At 41.1% G+C, this 21,821-nt stretch overlaps 1 protein-coding gene across 1 annotated transcript; it reads right to left on the reverse strand.

The window, feature by feature from the left end:
* Positions 1-72: 72 nt before the first annotated feature.
* LOC143041669 (uncharacterized) lies at positions 73-1,255 on the reverse strand. The gene is made up of 3 exons (XM_076213676.1): positions 1,003-1,255; positions 639-781; positions 73-258 (listed from the first exon to the last, which is right to left on the reverse strand). Exons 1-3 carry the CDS (start codon positions 1,253-1,255, stop codon positions 73-75), a joined length of 582 nt encoding a protein of 193 aa, XP_076069791.1.
* Positions 1,256-21,821: the final 20,566 nt, after the last annotated feature.

The following is a 21,821-nucleotide window of genomic DNA, read 5'->3' on the forward strand; positions in this document are numbered from 1 at the left end:
TCCTTGGCCATAAATGAGGATCTGCAATCAAAATGTAGGTAGGAAGGCATGCCAAATATTACAAAATTCTGATTATGTTATAGTACCAGTAGTCATGTTCTGACAGGCAAATGCAAATGGAAAATGAGAATACTCATCCACCAATGTGAGCATATAGTGGTTTCTGGAGTTCAAGGGTAGAGGCCCCTTGAAGTCTAATCTAAGACATTCAAAGGCCTGCATGACATTGATAAGGGGAGTTTGGTGTGGTTTGTAGAACTGAGGTTTCAATCGGGCATATTGAGGGCATTCAGAATACACCCTCCTCACATCTTCCACGGAATAAGGAAAATTTCTCACTCTGACAAAAAGAGCAAGTCTGTTGCACCAGAATGGCAAAGCCAAGTATGGAGCTCAGATAGTTTGTTATTAACAGTAGCTCCACAGTGAGCACATGAGAGAATGTCTGCAGGAATGTTGTATTTACCAGAACAGTACATGATGTCGTAGTTGTAGCACCCCAGCTCAATCCACCATCATTGAATTTTATCCTTCTTAATTTTTCCAAGTCGATTTGTATGGAACATAAAGCTGACAGCCTGTTGGTCCGTAACTAAGGTAAAACGTCGTCCTGTCAAGTAGTGAGACCACCTTTTTACAGATTCCACAATTGCACATGCCTCCTTTTCTACTGCAGAGTGTTTGCATTCAGTAGGTGTGAAGGTGCGAGAGAAAAAGGCAACTGGATGGCTTGCCTGATTCAGAGTAGCAGCAATGGCTGTATTGGATGCATCAGTTTCAACTACCAAAGTAATAGTTTCATCATTTGAGTGTACAACAGCCTTCTCACTCTCTTTGAGATCATTGATAGCTCAGTGGAAAAGTGTCAGTGGTAAGAAGAGGCCTGATCTTGTCAGAGAATCGGGAAACCCATTGTGAATAATAGGAAAACATACCAATAACACAACGTGAGGAAGTACAGTCTAGGGACTGGTAATTCCATTAATGGACATAAACATTTACAATCTGGTTTGAGAGAGCCGTGGGTTATTTTGTAACCAAGAAAATCTATAGATTTTGTAGAAATGGTAGATTTATTCTTGTTGAATGTAAAGTTGTGGAACTGGGCAGCTTCTTGAAACTTCACCAAGTTCTCATTATGTTCCAGCTTAGTCTTCCCTGCCACAACAATATTGTCCACATAAGCATAAGTTCCATGTAGATTGTGTTGCTTGATGATGTCAATAGTACTTTGGAAGCAAGTAATGCCGTTCATAACCCCGAATGTTACTCTGTGGAACTGGTATAGCCATTCACTTCAAAAGCAGTATAAGGCTTGTCCTCTTCTTGTATAGATATTTGATGATAAGCACTTTTCAGGTCCAATGAACTATAGTACTTGTAATGAGACAGTTCTGTGACAAGTTCATCTATTCTTGGAAGAGGATATGCATCCAAACAAGTGAATTCATTAATGGTTTGTCCATAGTCAACAACCAGTCTCCTTCTGTGACATTCATTTGACACAACAAGGATTTGCATACTCTCCTCAATAACACCATCATGTAGCATCTTGTTAATTTTAGACCTTATGAACTTCTTATCATCATCCCCCCAAACCTCCGAGATTTTGTTGCAATGAGGAGCAAGACTTGAAAAGAGATGAAGTGTATCCACCAAAGCAGACAGTACACTGCAAGTGGCAGGGATGGAGATATTTAGATCTTGGATTCGCCAAAGTTCACAGTAACACTAGAGTGCTGGCTCATGAAGTCTTGACCAAGTGTGGTGACGTTGCCTCAAACATGTTGCTGATGCCTTGTCCAGGATCACCTGTAGCATCAACTGCTGACACTGGCCACACCGGAGATATCTGTTTTCCTGGCTGGTCCAACCCAGACTGATGACGTCACCAACGTGAGCGGAGGCGTATCCACTCGTCAGGGCTCACAGCTCGATCACGCAGGCCACAGCCAAAGGGAAGACAGCCAATCAGAAGGCTAGGCATTCCAACGGGACCCGCCCGTGATCCCGCCACGGGATTTATAAGGATGGCCTCTTGCCAACCAAGATCAGAACAGCCTGGAGTGGGTTCTGGGTTTGGGGGTAAGGGTTTGACTTGGGTCGGGGGAGGAAGAGGAGGAGGTCCTGGGTTGAAGCTGAGGTGAAGGACTAGAGGGCTGTGCAAAAAGGAGCAGGTGATGGGGACGGATCTCGCTACAGGTGATGCGGGCTGGGTAGTGATAACTGCCTTTCTCCTTTGGGGGCAGGAATTGGAGGTGGCAGTGTGGGTTCCTCCACAGAGAAGACACTTAAGCTTCGCAGCCGTACATTCCTTGTAATGATACCCTTCGGGTGCACACTTGGAACACCTAGTGAGCTTAGGCTGAGGACAGGGACGTAAAGTATGCTGAGTAACAGATCAAACATTGCCTGACCTTAAGCTCCTTTATCTCTCTAACCTATGATGGGGGCAATTACATGAAACTGATCTTTAAATCTGACCCAAAGAACTTTCCCCAGATCTGACTTAGACTTGAGAGAAATTCTGACGATGTCAGAGGCCGTAGGCCGGAAAGCGTCGACAAAATGAACACCCGCATTCTTTAGATCACGTAGAATGGCGTCCTTATCTTCAAGAGAGGCGAGGACTATCCTGCCTACAAACAGCTTCTCCAGTCTCCCCACAGTTTTCCTCTCGAAGCAGGCATCGAGACTATCCTGATCCATCAGATGGTGTTCTCTAACGGCCGAGCTTTCTTCCTCAACTCTATTATCTCACCTTGTGCCCCCACCCTCTCCGACCACCTACCCTTAGTTCTTCGCATCTCCACCTCACCCATTCTTATCCCCAGTGAGCCTCGGTTACGCTACAGTCAGGCCGACTGGGAAGGCTTCAAAAACACTCTTATGGCATACAACACAAACATGAACAACGCTCCACATGCAGCGATAGAGCGGCTATGGCGCTCACTCACGAAGTTTGTCAAAAAGGCAGTGAAAAAGCACATTCCTAGAACAAAGTACTGCAAGGTTGCCACATTCATCGCTTCTTTGTGCACTAACAAACTAAGCATTGCACTACAGAACAGATTTACAGACCTACGAGCACCCCCATAGACCCGTGACGCTATCTTACAAGACATGCACTGGCTACAGAGGAGCCTGAGGAAGTCTCTCTACATCGATTCACATCGTGAGAAGGAGCAATTGATGGCTTCGTTCTCAGGCCCCTGTGTGACGGATCCTTCCAAGTTCTAGAGGACCATGAAACGACAGCTGAAGGAGTGCTCTGTGCCTCCACCCAAGGTCTTCAACCATCTCAACCACTTTGCATACACACCCCAACAGCTGGCTGACCTCCTTGAGTCAGCATGAAGTGAGGTCTTTAAGCCCCATCCTGTGCAAGGATCACATTGTTTTAGTACCTTGCAGTGTTAACTCTTTCATGAATAGCTGTAATGACCCCATTCCCGACGAAACTGTTGATCTCTCTCAGATGAAGATGATCCTCTATCTGCCCCATTGTTTTGGAAGAGGTAAAGGGGGTTATCTCGGCTTTAATATCCAAATCCCCTGGCCCTTCAGGCATCGATGCTCACCTACTCAAACGTATGCCAGACAATATAATCTCACACATGACGACACTATACAATAGCTCACTAGCCTCTGGGTACTTCCCACAGCTTTTCAAGGCCTCCCATACCATCCTCATTCCCAAACCCCAGGAACCCGTATCTGCCCTCCTTTCATACCGGCCGATCTCCCTTCTGAAGTACTTTGGTAAAGTGTTTGAGCACGTCCTGTGCCGCCGCCTGATCGAGTACCTGGAGATGGAGAATGTGCTGAGGGACTGCCAGTTTGGTTTTCGGCCGGAGTGCGGTGCAAACGACGTTATTTCTATGATCACTCAATGGGTTCAAAGACCGCCAAACGGTCGCCCTGGTAAGGCCATTTTGGTTTGTAAGGATGTAGAGAAGGCTTTCGATATTGTCTGGCATGAAAGCCATAAGTACAAATTGTACCAAAACTTCGACTTTGCCCTGTCGTTCACAAGATTGCTCTACAACTACCTGGACGACAGGACAATGAGAATAAAATGGTGGGGCTGTCTGTCCCGACCTTTTGTGCCGAAGGCTGGAGTAACGTAAGGGTCAGAACTTGACCCCACTCTGTACAGTTTATATACGAATGACCTGCCAGAGCCGGCTTACCCACGCAACTGAGCTCTTGCTCTTTCGTATGCAGAGGACACTAATCACATTAGCAGACACAAAACGCCGCAGGAAGCGTTGTACGTAATGCAAAACATACTAGACGGGCACACGCGTGGGAGCAACAGTGGCGTATTAAGACCAACACGTCAAAATGTAAAGCTGTATACTTCCTCTGCAAGCAAACCAGCAGAACAATCACGAACACTCCTCATAAGATAAACAACACAAACGTTCCAGTGAAAAACCATGTCTGTGTGCTGGGTAGCACATCGGATAGTGGCCTTACCTGAACCCCACACTTCCGCAGACAGGGAGCGAGGGCTAAGGCTGTGTTGGGAAGACTAAAGCGCTTCAAAACCGCAACACTGTCCACCAAACGTCGATTGTACCTAGCCCTAGTCAGACCGATTCTGTGCCAGTCCCCGGGATTGAGCCAGCTGACATGTCCCACTAACAACTACGACCATCAGAAGGTTCAGAATGCCGCAGTCAAGTTCATCACGGGTTCGCGATGGAGCGACTTCAGAACCGCTGAGTCCCTACACCGAGATTCCAACATCCGTCCACTCAACCAACACAAACACAAACTTCACATGAGACACCTAGAAAGACTGCACGCCAAACACAAACACCTAATACGACACATCACACCTAGACCACACCGTACAGACTATTTGTCAGCTGCGCCTCTCCCACGGGCGGTGTACACGAAAAATCGTGTATAGGCGTGCATATCAAGAACGTATCATTTTACCAGTTTTGACTGATCGTGACCAGACATGCCGCGATGTGCTGGGTTCTGTGAGGAAAGGTAACAGATTCTCAGTAGATGTGCTATGGCTGGCCGGGTTCAGTCACCGCTGGTTATAATCATAAGTATAACTTTACTTTTAATTTAATTTTTCTGTAAACACGTTATATGTATTTTTAATATATATTTGCATCTAAACCAAATATATATATATATATATATATATATATATATATATATATATATATATATATATATATATATATATATATATATATATATGTGTGTGTGTGTATTTACCTAGTTGTATTTTACGGGAAGGGGAGCTATGCTCGTGAGGTCCCGTCTTCATATCTCATTTTATCTAAACTATTTTTAAATTCATGTATTGTTTTTGCACACACCACTTTCTCATCTAACTTGTTCCAACTGTTTATTACTCTGTGAGGAAAGCTGTTCTTTTTCAAGTCTTCTATAGCTGTCTTTTTTTATTTTCTTTCCGTGTCCTCTTGTATTTCTGTTATCCCATTTTATCAGATTCTCTCTATCAGTAATTTCTATGCCTTTCATGATCCTGTAAATAGCTATCAAATCTCCTCTCTTCTTTGCTCAAGTTTTTCTAGTCTCTCTTCATATGATAGTTTTGAGAGCGTTGGTGCCAGTTTTGTAATTGCTCTTTGTATTCTTTCAAGTTTTTTTTATACATTTTTTTGTACTTGGTGACCATATCGTTGCTGCATATTCCAATCTTGGTCTTATCAGGGTGATTAGGATTTTCTTCACCATTTCTTCATCCAGGTATGTAAATGCAACTTTGATTGTTCTTATTAAATTATAAGTTTCTCCAAAAATCATATTTATATGTTTCTCAGGTGACATATTATTCATAACAATGACTCCCAGGTCCTTCTCATTTTCTACTTTTTTTTATTCCTTCTTCTCCCAATTTATATGCTCCTGTTATTCTGTTTTTGCTTTTTCCAAATTCCATTATACTACACTTTTTTGTATTGAACTCCATCTCCCACTTCCTACTCCATTCCCATACTTTATTTAGATCTCTCTGTAGTGATTCACAATCTTCTTCAGTTTCCACTCTTTTCAGTAGTTTTGCATCATCTGCAAAGAAGCTCATATAGCTTTCTATTCCTTCATCCATATCATTAATATATATAGCAAACATTATTGGGGCCAGTACTGTTCCCTGCGGAACACCGCTTATTACTTCATCCCATTTTGAGTGCTGGTTTCTTATTACTACTCTCATTTTTCTTTCTTGCAAAAAGTCTTCCATCCAATTTAGTAGTTTTCCCTGTATTCCTCCTTGAGTTTCTAATTTCTTAAGCAACTTCTTATGTGGTACTTTGTCAAAAGCTTTCTTTAGGTCTAGAAATGCACAGTCCGCCCATCCATCTCTTTCTTGTATTATATCTATTAGCCTTGAATAGAAACATATTAAATTGGTGACGCATGATCGTCCTTGTCTGAATCCAAATTGCCTTGGATTTAACACTTTGTTTTTTTCTAAATATTTTACCCATCTACTTTTGATAATTCTTTCACAAATTTTTGCTATTGTACTTGTTAGAGAGACTGGTCTATAGTTTGTAGGTTCTTCTTTATTTCCTCCTTTATATATAGGTACTATATTTGCTTTTTTTCCAATCTTCTGGAACTTTTCCTTCTTTCAAGGAACTGTTTAGTATGCTATGTATTTTGTCTGCCAGTTCATTCCTGCATTCTTTCAGAATCCAGTTTGCTATATCATCTGGTCCATGCGATTTTCTGACATCAAGATTACTCAAGTGTGTCAATATTTCATTCTTTGTTACTTCTATTTCTTCCATAGGGGGGACTTTCTCTTTCCATTCAATCTCTTCAGGTTGTATGGTCTCCCTTGTAAACACTGATTTAAAATGTTTGTTCATAATTTCCGCCATTTCCATTTCCTCGGTGTATTCAACTCCCTCTTGTCTTACTTTCTCCAAGTCTTGTTTGTTTTTCAGTTTGTTTACAAATCTGTAGAATAGTTTTGGTTGATCTTTACACTTTTCTATGACATCTTTTTCATATTTTCTCTTTTCCTCTCTGCACGTTTGTACATATTCATTTCTATAACCGGTATATATTTTCCATTTTTCAGGTCTTCTGTCTTTTTTCCATCTGGTCCAGGCTTTGTCTCTTTTGTCTTTTAGCTCCCTACAACTTTTGTTGTACCAGCATTTTACATATTCTTTTTCTTGTTTTTGTCTTGGGACATACTTTTCCACTCCTTTTTTGTAAATTTTTGTCAAAATATTCCATTTCTCTTCCACTGTTGTTTCTTCTTTGTATATTTCTTCCCAGTTTTCTTGTTGAAAGAATTCTCTTATTAAATCAAAGTTTGTTTTTTCATACATCATTCTTCCTTTTCTATATTGCTCATTTCTTTTCCTATATTTTTCTTCATTAAGTTCCAGTTCAATCAATATGTGGTCACTTTTACTTATTGGTGTTTTATATTCAATCTTGTCCACTATTCTAGGTTCAGATGTAATTATTAAGTCTAGTCTCGATGGTTCTTCTTCATTTCTATACCTGGTGTTCTCCTGTATCCATTGTGTCATTGTATGGTCAGTAACCATCTCAAGTAGAGCGTTTCCCCATGAGCCGTCTCCACCCTTTACTGTCATTTCTTCCCAGCAGATTTCTTTGCAATTAAAGTCGCCCATTATAACTATTCTTCCTCCATCTTCCATTATTTTATTTAATGTTATCTTTGTGTCCTCTAACATACTTTTATGTTCACTCTCCTCCCATGAGGCTGTTTTCGGAGGCACATAATTTATCACAACTTTTCTGCTCTTCTTATCTCTGTCTTCCACTTCTATCATAATCATCTCTACTGTCTTCTTTCCATATATGACACCCTTCACGTTTATATCCTTCTTAGTCAGGAACATAACTCCACCCCCTTGCTTTTTCTCTCTGTTTTTAATCCAATAATTATATGCATCATGTCCTACACTGTTGGGTGGTAGTGGGCCTTTTAATTTTGTTTCTACAATTCCCATTATGTCTGGTTCTTTTTCTTTCAAATAATCATTCAGCTCATTCAATCCTGTTATTAATCCATCTATATTTGTGTAAGACACTCTTAGTTTTCTGTCACTTCCATTGTGTTCTCTGTTTCCCTTTTGTTTTTCTCTTGTATGTCGAACTGCCTTAGTTTCATATTCACTACTCTCCAATAGAATCTCTCTTTCTCTGACTCCGTTCTGTTCTCGTTTTTTTGTCTTAGCTTCAAGTCTTTTCTGCTTTTCTTCCTCTCTTTCCTCTTTATTCATTTCCCTTTTTATCCATACCTTTTTATATTGTTCACTTGTTGCTAGTTTCCCTGTTTTGGATAAGATATTCTCTGCCGTCGTTTGTGACCTGAATTTAATCTTAATTGGTCTGGTCTTATCTGTACTATACTTTCCGAGCCTGAATTTTTCCTCAATTTCCTTCATAATTTCTGGTTCATCTTCCTGAACTAATTTTAGTAAACTGCTTACTTTTTCATTTTCCTCATTGGTTCTTGAGGTTCTATCTGGGTTATGTTTCTCTTCCATTCCTAATATAATTATACATTTCTTTTTGTCAGCTAAGTCTCTTACTATATTCTCCGTCTGTCTCATCACTTTAATAACTGAGTCTTCAGTTTGTTCTCTCATTTGCTGTTTAATTATATCAGTAAATGCAACTTTACTGTTTTCTTTTATCGACTTCCATCCCTCTCTGTTTTCTTTACTATTCCTCTTCAATTCCTCATTCTCCACCTTTACTTCTTTTAACTGTCTTTTCAGGTTTTCTATTTCATCAGTTAAGTTTTTGTTCGCCTTCTCTAGTTCTTCCAATTTTTCAACCCTCCGTATAATATTGTTAACATGACCGAACCTACGCTCCAAGTCCCCCCCACCCTCTTTAAATCCCTGGAAAATATTCTCATCACTTTCTACTGTATTGCTCTTATCTATACTTCTAATCTTTACGTTTTTATTAGACATTTCATCGTCGTCGGGGGGCCGTTTGTTTACCTTTCGCCTGTCTGTCTGGGCCAAGTCTACTCCTTCCTCATTTCCTTCCATTTCCCTCAGTAATCCCTCCCCTTCTCCTCTTTCCCTACTTTCCTACTACCCCACGAGCAATTTCCCCCCACCCTGTAAATACAATAGGCACTTCTCTTTGCGTTGGGATCCACAATACTTCAATTTTCTTCAGAACGTCTTCTAAGCCGTCCGTTCGTTGAAGTGTGTGTGTGTGTGTGTGTATGTTCTTTCGCCGGCAAAATGGCTCCACTACTTCAGGGAGTCTGTTTCGTCGGCCGGAACCAGGATATGTCTCGCCCCCTTAGAGGAAACAACCCTCTATCCGTACCATACACACACAAGCATATCGCAAACAAAAACACGACTACATCCACAAACATCTACATAAGCTTCTCCTTTTACTGAAATTATTTTTATTTCTAATGTGGTGACGCGTCGCTGGTCAAAACCAGACTGGCCGACACACATTTTCTGTTCTGTTTAATTTGGGAAAAATATTCCCACGGGATTTAAGTGTGAGCCCGTTTGGAGGGTGATTTGACTTTTGAGTGTGTGTGGGCCCAACCACACACACTCATACATTCACAAGATGTGCATACGTATATGATATACGTATGCACATCTCGGTGAATGCACCCTTCCTAACATTAGCTGTGTGTTCAATGATAGTGGTGTATGTAGCAAGTGGTGTAATAATATTTAGAAAAAAGGGGGGGGTGATTCAATATGTGCATACCTATGTTAAATATGTATGCACATCTCGGTGAATTCACCCTTCCTGACATGAACGGAGTACACAAGTGCAATAAAATAAGAAAATAATTAAAGGGGGGGGGCTGACACTCCACCAGCCGACGCAGTTCGTATTCGCTTAAGTGGCTGCATAGGCGGCGCACAAGACCCTCAGATGCTGTCGGAGGCCCTCTCCTAAGAAAAGCAGTTGCGGGGCAATGCTTGAGGTAGTGGACAAGGGTGGCGGCAATGTCGACATCTTCTCTCTTCTGGCGTGGAGTTATTCTTGATTTGCCAGAAACAACGCTCCTCCAGCCGCAGACGGAAAAGCAGAGTTTCCACTTTTCTAGGTGTGGAGCGAGGAAGTACAAGGGGCTCGTAGTCTGTGACTGCCCTGTACCACCTCGCCCTCTCTGACACCTCTGCCTCCAGTCTGTGCTGAAGGAACCGTTGTACCTGGTTAAGAGCCCTGGTGCGTAGGCGCAACTGATTTCTGCTAAGAGGGACGACAACATCGACTTTGGGTCTTTGGCGCGCCACTTCTGCTGCGGCGTCGGCTAGCTCGTTACCTGGGACACCTACGTGGCTCGGCACCCAGTTGAGCGTAACACTCCTGCCTTGCTGATGCAGCTTCAGCAGGAGTGCTAGGATGGAGGTCAGTAGGCGTACATTGTCGCTGGGCTGTGTCGATTCTAAGCTGCCTAGCAGAGACTGTGAATCCGTGTGGATTACCACAGGACCAGCTCGAGATATTAGAGCATGCTCTAACGCTCCTTAGACCGCTATGGCCTCAGCTTGGAGAGTGGACGCATGATCAGATACTCTCCTGGCGAAGGTCAAACCATCCGTCACGAAGGCAGCTCCCGCACTACGGGGCCTGTTGGGGTCTACGGAGCCATCCGTATGATAGACCGCCATTCCAGGTTCCGACAGTGCCCGGATGCCTTGTAGGGCCTGCGCTCGTACTCTTTCCTGGTCACATAACTTCTTACTGGGAAGCTTCGTGACAACGAAGGTTGCAGGTATCGACAGCCATGGTGGTGGAGGCTTGAACTCTGGGTGTGGAGAGTCCCTACCCTTCTCAAGGAGAACGCTGGTGAGCCTGAAGGAGTCCAGGTATCAGAGTGGATAAAAGTACCCAGCCGTCCCAGACCTATCACAAGGCTCTGACTTAGCTCAGTTATCCTGGGGCTCTGGACTATCTTGGCAAGAAAGTCGACCTCCAGCCTTCTGACCCGTGACGTTAATGAAAGCAATGAAGCCTCCATCTGGAGGTTAACAATCTTGGTCCAAGGTTGAGAGGACGTCCGTGCTCAAGGCAAACCGGCCAATCAGGAGCTCGGAAAACTCGCCGGAGACCGCAGGCATACGACTCGAGCTAGGCCTATGTACCAGCTATAGTTGGTAAGCGTAGTTAGCGAGGACGTCTACGCTCAAACTAAACTGGCCAATCAGAAGCTCGGAAAGTTCGCCGGGTTCCTCACCAGCCTCCTTTATAAGGAGGGGAACCTAGCCGAGACGGGCAGCTCACGACATACACCAAAACAAACATGAACAACGCTCCACATGAGGCGATAGAGCAGGAATGCCGCTCACTTAAAAAGTTTGTCAAAAAACGCTGTAAAAAAGCACATTCCTAGTGCAAAGCACCGAAAGGTTGCCACATTCACCGCTTCTATGTGCACTAACAGACTACGCATTGCACTATAGAACAGATTTACAGATCTATTACAAGCACCCCTAGAGGCCCGTGTCGCCATCCTACGAAACATGCACTGGCTACAGAGTAGCCTGAGGAAGTCCCTCTACAGCGATTCACATCGTGAGGAGGAGCAATTGATGGCCTCTCTCTCTGGCGCCTGTGAGACGGACCCTTCCAAGTTCTGGAGGACCCTCAAACGTCAGCTGGAGGAGTGCTCTGTGCCTCCACCCAAGGTCATCAACCATCTTAACCACTCTGCACACTCCCCCCAACACCAAGCTGACCTTCTGGCGTCAGCATGGAGTGAGGTCCTTAAACCCCATCCTGTGCAAGGACCACATTGCTTTAGCACCTTGCACAGTGTTAACTCCTTCATGAACAGATGTAGTGACCTCATTCCCGACGAGACTGTTGATCTCTCTCAGTTAGATGAAGATTATCCCCTTATCTGCTCCATCGTTTTGGAGGAGGTAAAGGGGGTTATCTCGGCTTTAATACTAAAATCCCCTGGCCCCTCAGGCATCGATGCACACCTACTCAAACGTATGCCAGACAACATAATCTCACACATGACGACACTATACAATAGCTCACTAGCCTCTGGGTACTTCCCACAACTATTCAAGGCCTCCCACACCATCCTCATTCCTAAACCCCAGAAACCCGCCTCCGCCCCCCTTTCATACCGGCCGATCTCCCTTCTGGAGTACTTTGGTAAGGTGTTTGAGCACGTCCTCTGCCGCCGCCTGACCGTGTACCTGGAGACGGAGAATGTGCTGAGGGATTGCCAATTTGGTTTTCGGCTGGGGCGCGGTGCTCAATGGGTTCAAAGACCGCCAAACGGTCGCCCTGGTAAGGCCATTTTGGTTTGTAAAGATGTGGAGAAGGCATTCGATACTGTCTGACATGAAGGCCTTAAGTACAAATTGTACCACAATTTCGACTTTGCCCTGCCGTTCACAAGGTTGCTCTGCAACTACCTGGACGACAGGACAATGAGAATAAAGTGGTGGGGCTGTCTGTCCCGACCTTTTGTGCCGAAGGCTGGAGTACCGCAAGGGTCAGTCTTTGCCCCCACTCTGTACAATCTATGTACGAATGACCTGTCAGAGCCAGCTTATCCACGCAACCAGGCTCTAACTCTTTCGTATCCAGACGACACTAACCACATCAGCAGACACAAAACGCTGCAGGGAGCGTTACACATAATGTAAAACATCCTTGACGGGCCACACGCGTGGGAGCAACAGAGGCGCATTAAGACCAACGCGTCGATACGCAATGCTGTATACTTCTGCTGCAAGCGAACCAACAGAACAATCACAAACACCTCTTAAAATATACAACACAAACATCCCAGTGAAGGACCATACCTCTGTGCTGGGTAGCACACTTAATAGTGACCTTACCTGAACAGAGAAGAATTTGTAACGTGGAATTTAATGAACCATGCCCTTGGTTCATCATCGCCGGTGGCTGGGTTCGAATTTAACCCGCCCAGCCAGTAAAACAAGAAAAAGACTCAGAGGTCTTCTGAGCAACATCGATTACCCTGGCTTGATCAAGAGCCGTACTTAGGTCCAAAGTTTTGTTTTCAAACAGTCGTTGCCTGATTGTATAAGAGAGCAAACCATTGATGAAAGAATCCCGTATGTTGTCATACCGATTCTGTGTAGCAGTAACAGCCTTAAAGTTACAATCCTTGCTGAGCAGATGAAGCTCTTGTAGACAGTGGCGGATCCAGGATAAAAATTGGGGGGGGGGGGGGCTAACCTGAATTTCTTCCTCTGAGTAGTCTGATGTATAAGAAATCTGAGGTATACTTAACTTAGTAATGTTTTTCAGATTTTTCTGTATTTTAGACATATATAATAGAATGTATATTCGTTTTATATTGTTACACGCTTGTGCTAGTCAGTGATAAGGCACTGGCACGCGTATACTCTCGCATAGAGAGAAATTATTGCAGGATCCGTGTGTAGTGTTAGTGCACATGGACTCATGGAAGTGATAAAAAATAAAAGTAGCTTTAAAAAACAGAAATACAAACAAAAACGTGTATGAACTTCTGAACCTGTTAATAAAAGTATCTAAATTACATTAATAACACACAGCATTGTTCATGGGATCTCTCACGAACATCAACCTCCTGTTTTTTTGGGCAAATACATTGATTACACTATTTCAATATTGATTTCATTGTGAACGCTGAGTAGCGCCAGGCCATTGAGGCGATCTTGACCCATAGTATTCCTTAGGTAGGTCTTCAGTCGCTTCAGGGTTGAAAATGAACGCTCGGCCTCTGCGTTCGAGACTGGGAGCGTGATCAAAACTCGGAGGAGCTTGGCCAGGTTCAGATACATTCGGGTCTGGGCGTGGGCAAGGGCATCTCCAATGGATTCGAACTTCATTGTTGTTGAATACCAGCGCTCTGCTTCCGCCTTCACGAGGCTCAAGGTCTCGATGTCAGCCTCATAAACCTTTGCCGCTTCCAGTACAGCAGCAACATCTCCGTCAGCGCTGCTGAGCAGATTCTTGATCTTGAAACCAACAGGAATAGTATCATTCCCGAACCGGGTCTGCAGCTCAGTCAATACATGGTCGATGAATGGGACATATACAGATCTTCGGTAATACTCCTCAGTTGTCTGGAAGGGTAAATTCGCTCGCTGCGTTTGGCGCTTGCAAACTCGAGGTACAGGAATGGTGTCGTGTGATGAGCCGATCTCCTGGAGGAGCCCCTCTGCCTTCTTGAAGATGTCCTGGAAGCTGGTCAGTGCACCTTCCCGGGTCTTGTTTAGATGCGTCACCACATCAATCGTAGCGTACGCTGAGACTAGATCGACCATAGGGGACTGCAGGGCTCGGCTCGGCTCCACAGTGTGAGCTAGCACATACTCAGCGACGGCGAGACCAATCAGAAAGCGCGGCTCTCGGATTGCTATTAGTAGTAGTCCCGCCGTCGCGTCCGAGTTGCTCTCGTTCTCCAGAAAGACGGCAATAACTGGCAGGAATTCCATAAACACAATGACTGAGTCGTGTCGCTCAACACATCTAGTAGCGCAGAGGCTGACCAGCTTCTTCCGCTTCGTGGACGTGTGGTCTTTTACGAGCTCAGTAAACCTCATCGAGCGCATGTTTGAGGAATAGATGTAGTTATACACCTCGCTGAGAGTCTGGAGAGCGAGCTTTACCTCCTTGGTGTCACAGGCCTTGGTCAAGACGAGGTTGAGACGATGACTGAAACAATGAATCGTCTTTGCGAGCGGGTGTTCTCGCACTACCACAGCTGCACACCCGATATGATTGCCTTAATTTAATACAAAGATCCTTAAACTTGTTGCTCCCAAAATTATTCATTTACTCATGCATTTAATCTCTTTGTGCTTTCAACAGAGTTGCTTTCCTAATGTCCTAAGAATTGCTGTAGTACACCCGATCCATAAAGATGGGCCCACATCAAACGTATCAAATTTTCTTCCGATTTCGATCCTTCCGGTATTGTCTAAAGTACTTGAAACCGTTATTCTTGAGCAATTGGTAGATTACCTTGAGTACCATGGGATCATTTTCGATAATCAATTTGGATTCCGTAAAAACCACTCAACATATATGCCTGTTGTTCTCTTACATGAATATATTGCAACTCGACTATCTAATAAAAAATATGTGCCTCAGTTTTTCTAGACATTAAAAAGGCTTTTGACACAGTTGATCATAATATTCTATTGATGAAAATGGCTGAGTACGGAATAAGAGACTTTGAACTTCAGATGTTTCAGTCATATTTATCTAATCGTAATCAAGTTGTCTTATTTAACGGTGTTAAATCGAGATTAATGGGTGTAAGTATGGGGGTACCTCAAGGTTGTATTCTAGGTCCTATTTTGTTTTTTATTTACATTAAATGTGTCACGAAAGTAATTTGCCAGTTTTCGCGTCGAGCGACATTTATTTGGGTCATGGGGATTTTTAAGAATTACTCATTAAAATAATGTCTATATTAATATAAAAAAACGTGCTTGTCTATTCTCTATATTTCTTGTCCTTTAAGACGTGCTACTTTGAATCCTGTAAATGATTTTGAAGTAAAAATGCGACTTGAGAATGAGGATTGTTATGATACAATAGATAAAAGAAAGTTGCAAGGGATGACAAAAAATACAATAGATTTGAAGGCATATAAGAAATGTAAGCCTACTATTGAGCCATCAAGCTATCCAAATATATAATCTAATACTTTAAACTCATGTTGATAGCGTAACCTTTGTATACCATATATATCAGCAGCTGTCGACGTATACAAGAACTGTCAAAGTACGTCTAGGACTCTAGGACTAGGTTTTCAAATGAGGTAAAATATATTTTTCACATTGAAGTAAGTTAAACTTTATCCTCGAACTTACTATGCGAAAACATTTCACTATAAATATTTAAGATGATTTATTGTAGAGTAAACAAAAACCCTGTTAATGCGAAAGATATTTAAAACCCTATGAGTCTCGCCTTTTTCACTTCGTGTAGATCAGTTGTTGATTTAATTGGCAGTTAGACAAATTTTACCCCGTATCAGTGTTAAATATAATAAATTTTGTATTTTAGAAAGTGGTTGTGAAGGGGTAAGAGCTGCCCAACCCCCCTTTTTTCCCCATCTCCCAACGATAAATCTGAGAACGTATTGTCACAATACGTTCTATAACTTTATTCACACAATAATTGTGTGAATAATGTTATTAGACACGATAAATATGAGGACGTATTTGGTTGTGATTACAAGTTATTAGACAATAGTTCTGACCTGAAACGAAAGTAAGTTGTGTACAAATAAGGATAGTTTCTCAATACTTTGTGAATTAATATTTTGCTGGGTAGTAAAACTCAAAAGGGCATTCAAAGAATTTTATTTAGATATGTTGTTTTAAATGCATAAAACTAAGTAAAATATGGATATAAATATTTGAGGGTATAATTGCTATTTTCACCATATGTAGATTTTAGACCAGTCCTTTATTCATAAATAAAAGGGGTTTTACACAGTCAAACATGTTGGCCAAAAGGTTTGACAACACAATGTTAGAGAGTATGTTTGAACATGTGAAAGGGGTAAACATGTTGGACAGATGTCTGATCTGGTCTGACTTTTGTGGGCGGAGCTTGCTCGTTCATGTCCATGCATGAACGTCTGAACACGCATCAGTTTCCAACCATCATACATACTCAGATCTCATGGAGGTAACATCTATAGCAGCTCCTTCAGTGACAAACTTGCTGATTATTTCCAAAATGAATGATACGTGTGCCATTAAGGACAAGGAAAGGGAAATTATGGTGGATTTCATTGACATATATAGTAAGCATATGGCAATGTGGAAGGTGAAATCAGAAGAATAGTTTAATAGGAATTTAAGAAATAAAGGTATAGATGAATTGCATGGAAAGCTAAAAGAACCTGACCCTCAGTGCAAGCAGGATGATGTGATGACAAAAATCAACTGTCTTCATAGCATGACAAGTTTCTGGTATAATCCTAGATAAGGTGCTAGTTGCAATGAGAGCTGAAAATCTCAAGTCTTGCAGAGATCTTCCCGTTGCTAAAAAACACAATGTTGCGCTCAGCCATTCATGAGGGCTAATGGGCTTTCTTATAACGGTGTCTTTACAAGTAATGAATGGAGTGACCAAATTAAAAAGTTCTAAATATGTTGATCCATCCATTCGCACATGATTGTGCCACTCATCTGGGTGTAATTTCAGCTCCTTCATTAAGTTGGTATGAGAAATGTGGTCCCTTTTCAGTAACCAGTCCTTTGTCCATTTTGAATGGTTCCTTTTCTTTTTGTTGAGGGCAATCACTATCCCAATTGCCATCACCTCGTCTTGAGTAAGGGCCATGTTGCCCCCTTCTCCTCTTGGCACTGACTGAGGTTGTCTGTTTGTTTGGTCTGAACATGTGACAACTCTTCAAACATGTTGTGTTTGAGGTTTGATGAGCAAGTTGGCCAACATGTTAGATTGTGTAAAACCCCCTTAAGTGTATCCATATAATAAGTCTCACCATTTCACTAATATGTATTTCAAAGATTTTTGTATATAGAGAGATTATTTCAATAACTTTTAATAGCATTACTTAATTCTTAGAGTCATAGAATTTAAACTCTATGAATAGAAACATGCATCATTTTTGTTATTTGTGAAGTTAAAGATGATAATTAATCTAACCTAACCTAGAATGTATATACCTAATTTAGGAGAAGTTCATGTGATCTCCCTCACTTCCCTGGGTGGATTCAACTAATGATGTAAAAATTGGCATGCTCATATACTTAGGCATATATGATCTCTAAATCTAATTTGCTGTTTATTTCAATTATACATTGGCAGACTTGGGAGTGAGAGTGAGTGGTCCAGAGAGATGTCATATGGTCATATTTTATTTCTTGATCGTTCCATGATGGACATGTAAAATTTATAGTTTTAGAAATTGAATTATTGTATCACTATTTGTTTCCAACATTTGTATTGGAGTCGGTTTTCTTGAAAGAAATAGATCTAAGAGCAAAAAAATAAACAAACAAAAAACAATGAAACTCGGTGCTAGTTTTGTTAATTGACACTGTGATTATTTTTTTTATGATTTGTAACTGAAAATAAGCTAAGAAAAAGTGGCTATTTTGAAAGCAAAAATTTGTAAGGGTAATACTGATTATTTAAAACCTTGTAAATACAGTAGAACCTCAGGTCTCAACCACAATCTGTTCAGGTAACCTTTACCAAAACTAATGTGGTGGAGAATTGAAACAAATTTGCTGGTCTACTGGATGCATCTTTATCAGGTTGATATTTTTCCCTTCAACTTTGAATTTTGACCCATTTTTCTCCCTTTGGGTTGGTCAAGAACCAATATTTTGTTCGACTACCAGAGCAAAATTTTTGCTTGACTTTGAGATGTTTGAGAAACGAGTGTTCTACTGTACTTCACTATTTTTGCTGTATGGTGATCAAAGACTAGGGTAATACTGTCATCTTGATGAGACTTTTTTTTCACATTTACTTTTGTTTGGGTGGATGATAATTAAGTAAATTATGGTGATGTTATTGCTATGTAAACAATATGCCATGTTCAATCAACATCAATATTGGTATGGTGGATTCTGGCAGTTTTTGCCAGAACTCAATCTATTTCTGTCTATCTGTATCACAGTGGCTCCCTTCCCCCTTATAAGGGAGGTAGCCAAGTCAAAAGCAAGTACCTACTCCCACCCATTCCACTTCCACCCATCCACCACCCTTATTTCCCTTTCGTCTTGGCTCCTCATGGATAAAGGTTCATCCCTGTCTCCTGCTCACTGCTCAAGTCAGAAGCAATGCAACAAGACAGCACATCCACAGCTCAAATGTTGCCAGAGCTCAAATTTTGGAGATACCAGCCATACTTAATAACATATATCCTATCCTAATGTAACCTAACCATAGGTTTGTTTATTGACATAATGAAGTACTAGATAATGCTAACACCTGGCCATTATCTTTTCCACCTGAAAAGCCCATGACATTTCAATCTGATCAGAAACAGCCAGACTGTACTTTATGGTGTCATTTTGGTTTATGGTAATTGCAGCGAAATTCTCTGAAAAATGACTGTCATCTGACATATTTTGATGTGCCGATAAACTTTAGTTCAAGCTTTTGGTGAAAAGGCAAAAATCATTGATTAAACATCAGAAATGAGGGCAATATTATCTTAATTTACTAAGATTAAGATATTATTTGTAAATTTTAACGAGCTGTAGATATCAATAAGTTTTTCTTAGATTTTTGTCCTGCAGTTCAGACAATTTTTTTTTTTTTTTCAATAAAGTAAGTAATTTTCAATAGAAACAAACATTGAATTTGTACAAATTAAAAAGAAAACTAATGTATTTTCTGTAGATTTGTACCTTTCCAATCATTTCTGCAAAAGATTGAAACTAACTTTTTTCACTCTGAGTAAGTCCTTGTAGAATGAAATGTTACCAGTAAAACTCCAATGATTTTTGGTGTTTACCATCCTTCCACTCATTAATTTTTTCTCTTTGATCAACAGAATGGACTGCCACTGATACATAGAACTTGTAGCAGTAAGAGAAACAGTAGATCTTCAGGCTATTCTTCCTAGGTTTTGGCTGATTGTCATAACAATGACACATCTTCAGAGTTACTCGGGTAGCAGTTATGACCGATGGGTTGAACGCAGCAGCAACAACTCTGCATTTGGAAAGGTTTGGTTCCTATACTTCTCTAAGTTTTTTTCTAAATTACAAACCTTCACTAAGAAATTGAAAGAACATTGTACTAGTTCAGAAGGCAGCTGAGAACTAGGAGTATTGGTTATGGGCAATTTGTCACTCAATAAGCACATTAAATAGATTTTTGGGAAGATGCATAAACTATTGACAAACATGAGAGTTATGTTGCACTTTATGGACTCCTTGGGAACCTAGCTGCAGATTATATATGATACACTATGCTTAATTATGTATATTAGTTTTCCTTAGTATGTATATTCATTTTTCCATCATTAAGACAATACCAACACAGAATAGGCATGACCACAGATTCACAGTGCCCCAGGCAACCACCACACAGGCGACACAGAACATCTCATACTACTGTGCCCCACACTAACAGTATCTAGACAGCAGCACAATATATCTCTTCTGAAAGTTATTCATGGTACCAACCAGAGGCTGTTGCTGGTTTTCTGGAGGCTGTGGGTCTTCTAAAAGAGAGACCAAGGGCAAGAGATTGATTGATTCCTTTGAATTTCTTGCTAAAATGGGGTGTTTTATACGGTTATACCAGTGTGGCGCTATGTACCATCAGCCAGAGGAGTTAGAGTATGTGTATTTCAGGGTGCTCGGACAATTCGTCGACGGACACTTCGTCGACGGACACTTCGTCGAACAGACGATTCGTCGAATGGACATTTAGTCGAACACCCTTTTTGTCGAACGGTCGTTTCGTCGCGAACGATTGTTTTTGTTGCATAAAGGCAATTTCTATCTATCTATATATATATATATATATATATATATATAATATATATATATATATATATATAATATAATATCTCTGTATATATGATATATATATATAAGAGAGCTTTTACTTCAGAATTTTTTAAAAGGAACTTTAACATATCAAAATAAAACGCAATAGAAAATTTATTAAACATTTTTATTTGAGGTATTAGCACTAGTTCTACTGAAATATAAAATACATTTTATGAAAATAGATATTAACATACAAATTATGTGCAATGGCTTGTAGTTATTCTAGTGTATCTCTGTTTGCATAGTCATCCGTGAGTTTTTTCAACCGTTCATTAACAATTGCGTATTTCTTTTTAGTGTTTCTAGGCATAATACCACATGAAGCCTGTTGTATTGTTAGTTCCCAATCATTTTGCTCTTTTTTGAGTTTGGTCATAAGGCGAGATAAATTTGGATGGACGACTGACATTCTTTGTTGAAATGCGCGGTGCCAACCTTCAACAGAATTATTATTTGTGCGTGGTATTCCTAGCAAGGTCTTTTCTCTTACATTCCTTAAGGAGATATCAAAACTTGGGCGGCGTCGCCTTCCTCTTTGTACAGCACCTAACCAAGTAGTCTCAAAGTAGACGAGAAATTCTCCTAGGACTTCATCTGTTTCCTCATCTAATGAAGCCATTAATTCATTAAATACGCCTATGACATCCTCCAGTGCATACTTTTTGCTAATAAATCGAGATTAGTGTCAGTTGCCATTAAAACGATATCTTCCTCTTCGACTAAAACAAATCTCTCCCCTCTTAACGAAACCCTAAGTTATTTTGTTCCCATCTGTGAATTTTCTTTGTCTTCTAATCATTCGCCAAGACTTTCTTTTTTTGGGAAGAGATCCAGTGGGCTTCCAAGGAAAAATCAGATATGCAGTTCTGAATTATAGTACTCGTAATTTCTTCAGTATTATAGGCTCGTTCCTTCATCTTCTCTACTGTCTTGAGTACCACAGTTCTACTGGCATCTGGTCGGTGAGAATGTGGGCAGTGGAGTACCTTGTAGTATATCATCTCACTGTCTTAAGTCGCCCTCCACATCTCCCTCTTTCTTCGCATTTCCAATAGGTAATGCGATCCCTCATTTTGTCAACTGTATAAGCATACCCATTGTACAGTAGTTTCCTTCCACCACGTTTAGTAACAGTGAACTCCATGGCCTTATTAGCATTCATATCTTGAAATAATTACCTCAAGAATAGATGTAGAATGTCTAATTAATAAATATCATTTTGAGAATGTTGAAAAATATCCTTCCAGATGTGGGAATATTTCTAGTATGTATTGTGTA

Source organism: Oratosquilla oratoria, chromosome 3 (genome assembly GCF_046742065.1).
Source record: "Oratosquilla oratoria isolate Oo_2021 chromosome 3, ASM4674206v1, whole genome shotgun sequence".
Taxonomy (NCBI): domain Eukaryota; kingdom Metazoa; phylum Arthropoda; class Malacostraca; order Stomatopoda; family Squillidae; genus Oratosquilla; species Oratosquilla oratoria.